The sequence below is a fragment of the Primulina huaijiensis genome, chromosome 1 (assembly GCF_012295235.1).
Source record: "Primulina huaijiensis isolate GDHJ02 chromosome 1, ASM1229523v2, whole genome shotgun sequence".
Lineage (NCBI taxonomy): Eukaryota > Viridiplantae > Streptophyta > Magnoliopsida > Lamiales > Gesneriaceae > Primulina > Primulina huaijiensis.
The window spans coordinates 6,340,482-6,344,785 of record NC_133306.1 but is presented as its reverse complement, the minus strand read 5'-3'; the positions used below and the strand labels follow the sequence as shown (position 1 = coordinate 6,344,785).

General features: G+C 34.6%; 1 protein-coding gene across 2 annotated transcripts; it reads left to right on the top strand.

The window, feature by feature from the left end:
* Positions 1-463: 463 nt before the first annotated feature.
* Positions 464-3,872, top strand: LOC140980381 (lactoylglutathione lyase GLX1-like). 2 transcript variants are annotated; one of them, XM_073446172.1, is made up of 9 exons: positions 464-561; positions 1,130-1,285; positions 1,390-1,514; positions 1,971-2,035; positions 2,156-2,368; positions 2,993-3,040; positions 3,139-3,246; positions 3,336-3,488; positions 3,685-3,872. In XM_073446172.1, the coding sequence occupies exons 2-9, from the start codon at positions 1,134-1,136 to the stop codon at positions 3,733-3,735; spliced, it is 915 nt and encodes a 304-aa protein (XP_073302273.1). In that variant the 5' UTR covers positions 464-561; positions 1,130-1,133; the 3' UTR covers positions 3,736-3,872. The 2 variants fall into 2 exon arrangements, with proteins under 2 accessions (XP_073302273.1, XP_073302277.1); XM_073446176.1 differs by lacking the exon at positions 464-561 and adding an exon at positions 638-905.
* Positions 3,873-4,304: the final 432 nt, after the last annotated feature.

Sequence of the window (4,304 nt, the reverse complement as noted above, 5' to 3'; positions counted from 1 at the left end):
AAGTTATGATAATGCATTTTTCATGAAATGACCAACAATGACCGAATTTGTGGTGACTACTCGAAAATATAATATTTTCTTATACATTTGGAATATTCAAATAGCGAAATCAAGTATCCGAAATCCTATAATAGATACTTTGTATGTCAAAATAAGTATTTACTCTTATTCCATGATAATTGAGAAATAACTTTTTTTAAAATTATATTTTAGATGAAGAAAATACGTGTAATTTTTGTGGATAAAATTATATATATTTTTAAATAATAAAAGGATAAAATTTTAACTTTGAGTTTGTAAGGAGTTAAAAATAAAATTATATCATTGTCAAGTACTGTATCTTAAAAAATTATGATGAGTAAATGAATTTTAATTCAAAGATATGCGGAAGGAGTTTTCACAAATTTATCCATGATAAAAATATGCAATGTTTGATAATTTTATTTTATTTTTATAATATTTAATTTAATTTAAAAACCCTCTCTCTATACGTATATATGCACGTCCAATATCATTGGGAGAGGAGAGATTTTTAATTCTTTCGTTTTTGCTTCGCTTCTGGTAAGTTCAGCTGTCTTGCTCTTGATTTCTCTTTTTGATTTATCGATGAATTACTCGAGATTTAAGTTTCTCCTTTTGGACGCGAGTGATTAACCTATTTCCCTGTTCAATTTTATTTTGTTAGATTTAATTTTTCCGATCTTATTCTAGCCTGAAATCTGTCGATCCAAGGGAAAAAAGTGTTGAGAAAAATGGACTTCTTTTTATCGTTGTGTGAATTGAATTGTAGGAGAGTGTTGTTTTAGCAGCTGATTTCGGTTATTTTTTAGAAAACATTTTAATCCGGTTTTCTCTGTATCACTGAAAATATGCGTCTCTGAGTTCTGATTCATACATACTGGAAGGTTTGTCATTTTACTGTTTAATTCTTGCCCTTGTTCTTCTATATATCAAAACGGAGAAAGTGTTGAGTTTTATCGTTTTAGCGTTTCTAGATATTATCATTTTGTTATTTTGACATTCATTTGGTTTACCCGTGTAAATACAAGGTCTATTTTGTGTTGATTGAGTATAGTTGGTCACAGTTATCAGTAAATCGATTTGGTTCACGCGTGGTTCTTGGATGCAGATCAATGGCCGATGCAGCATCACTAATTGTCCCAATTGACGAGCAGTTGGAGTGGGCAAAACATGAGGAGGAAAAGCAGTTGGAGTGGGCAAAACATGACAAGCGACGATTTTTACATGCTGTGTATAGAGTGGGAGACCTTGATCGCACCATCAAGTATTTGTCCGACTTAAGCATTATATCAAGCTTGCTGATGCTCTGAGATGGAGATCTCTTCTTTCTAATATCCATGATGCTTTTTTTCACATAAACGTTGCTAGGTTTTACACTGAATGTTTTGGGATGAAGTTATTGAGGAAAAGGGATGTTCCCTTGGAAGGATATTCAAATGCTTTTCTGGGATTTGGGCCTGAAGACTCTCACTTTGTCTTGGAATTGACATACAGTATGTAAATTCTTTAGTCATCCGAGTTCTTGAAGTTTCATGGCAGATCAAGTCTATGGGATTGCTGTTGCCATCTCTAACTCTACCTTGTGTACTAGAACTTTATTAAAAAATTTATAATAATGTGAATATTGCTTTTTAGTTCAAGAATGCTGAGCCACTCACCAGAGACAAATGGCTATCGAATGTTCAGTGTCCCTAAACTTTCACCTTTATGATACTTCACACCCTTATGTGCCACACATATATATTACTAATGTTTTCTTCTCAATCCTAAAACAAAGAAAAGTGGATATGAAGTCTGAATGAATCAGTGAGAGAGTGGTGATCCATGGAGGTCACAATTTGTTGAATATTCACATTACTGAAGAAAAGGTTTCATGAAGTAGATCTCTATCCTGCATGTTGCATATCCATCAATGCTACCCTTTGACGTTTTTCATTACATTACAACAGACCATGGAGTTAACAAGTATGACATTGGAACTGGCTTTGGGCATTTTGCCATTGCAAGTGAAGATGTGAGTGTTTGAATTTTTTTTAATTGTTAAACATATGATTGGCAATTGAACAGAGTGCTTATATTAGCCAGAATTTTATGTTTATTTAATTTATCTCACTTTTAATTTTCATTTGATTAGGTCTACAAATTGGTCGAACATATCAAGGCCAAGGGAGGAACCATCACTCGAGAGCCAGGTCCAGTTAAAGGTGGATCAACAGTTATTGCTTTTGCTAAGGATCCAGATGGGTACCTTTTTGAACTTATTCAACGGGGTCCAACTCCAGAACCGCTATGCCAAGTCATGCTTCGCGTGGGTGATCTTGATCGTTCTATCAAATTTTATGAGAAGGTGGATTATTCGTTTTAATTTTGTGCAAGGTTTATTTACATCTAATCTAACTTTCTCGTTGACAAATCTTTTAGAGGTCGATCTGTACTTGTTTCTGACGTCTTTTGCACCTGTATATATGTGAAAGCCTGTTCCCCAAGTTTTTTATGATATAAATAGTAATTATTGGTATTCATCTCCAGTTTTATAGTATTTGTTCATTTTATTAACTTTTCATGTTCATATTTTGTGATAAAATATTTATCATTATGGTGTTTGTCATCTAAGAAATAATTGTGATTTGAACGCTTCCATTATGATTAGGCTACCATCAAGTTTAACCCTATACAAACCTTTAATGTTAAATGTTTAAAAGCAAAATTAAATCGTATTCCGAAATCCACAACCACTATCTGCTAAAGAATATCTCCTGTACTTGAGCGAAACAAAATATTATATTTATGAGAGATTAACTGTTATTGGGAGGTCTCTCTTTTGATGTCAAAGTGTTGGTACTCTATATGCATCTTTCATACTTCTAGATTTGATAATATGAATGCAAAAGGTATCCTGGAGTAAGGAACTACCAACAAAGACGTACAAACTGCACATATCAGAAGCTGATAACTTTCTTTTTCCATACAGGCTTTGGGGATGAGACTCTTGAAAAAAACTGACAGACCCGAACAAAAGGTTTCTGTGTTGGACGAGAACCAGCTCCTAAAGCTTCAGCACTTAATTTACATTTTTGTTGGTAATGTATTGACAAAAAAATACTTTGAAATTTGCAGTACTCGATAGCAATGATGGGATATGCTGATGAATATGAGACAATTGTGCTGGAGTTGACTTACAACTATGGTGTAACTGAATATACCAAAGGAAATGCATATGCACAGGTGAGATTTAATCTCATCATAATTACGCCTTAGCTCATTTATCATGGCATAATCCCAACAATCAAACATAGTGGTGAGTTCAATTTCAGGTAGCAATTAGCACGGATGATGTATACAAGAGTGCCAATGTTGTGAGCCTTGTAACCAAGGAGCTTGGAGGAAAGATAACTCGACGACCAGGACCAATTCCTGGAATCAACACTAAGATCACTGCTTTCGTAGATCCAGATGGGTGGAAAACTGTAAGTTTGATATTTTGGATATTTACTTTTGTATGGCTAAAGCGACTAGTTGTAGCAGTTCTAAGTAGCTTACAATACTAATATACTAAGCATCAGTTGCCTTGTCGAGCAGCCCCCATTGGCCACCTTGCCCTTCATTGATAACTACGGCTTGACTCTTGAGTCGCGTCTCTGAGTTTTTTTTTGCTGTTTGTAGGTTCTGGTGGACAATGCAGATTTTCTGAATGAACTCGAGAAGCAAGAGTGAGAGGTCTAAAAAGGCCTTGGTGTTTATGGTTTAAGCTCCCTGACCCAGTTGAATTAATAAGTAATAAATAACATAGAAGTGCCTGCGTCAGTATTCTAAGTATGAAATGCCAAACCACTATCTCCTATCTTTGTTTCGTATTTCTTTCTGTACAAGAAGTAGGTGGTGTTAGTATAAAATGCATCTGCAATATAGGCTGGGAATGGGCTTTTTACCGAGAAAAGAATTCCAGCGTAAAATTTGAGTTTGGATCGGCACACCGTGCTATGCACGATAGAGCGTGTATCGTGGATCTTATATGGGTTTCACATGATTCAACAGTGGTTATGTGTACACTGGGAACGGCTCCCAGCTTGTATGTTCAATTATCCTATATTTAAAAATGTAAGTAAACTCAAGCAGCCCTCAAGAATCGAGAGGGAACGAAAATGAACCAAACTTGCAAGTTGCATTTTGCCTTCCTTCAATCTCAGCGAGCAATTACGAAATGTCTGACTTGAAATTTTTTTTATTTTGATTAAATTTTTTTCACTACTAGTTATTCTTCTCATAAATCTCAAAATTGTAAT

What these genes read in the sequence shown, in the direction of transcription:
- LOC140980381 (XM_073446172.1), top strand. Translation starts at nt 1,134, where the DNA reads ATGGCCGATGCAGCATCACTAATTGTCCCAATTGACGAGCAGTTGGAG. An exon ending in CTGACAGACCCGAACAAAAG is followed by an intron (nt 3,041 to 3,138) that starts GTTTCTGTGTTG and finishes TGAAATTTGCAG; the next exon opens with TACTCGATAGCAATGATGGG. An exon ending in AAGGAAATGCATATGCACAG is followed by an intron (nt 3,247 to 3,335) that starts GTGAGATTTAAT and finishes GTTCAATTTCAG; the next exon opens with GTAGCAATTAGCACGGATGA.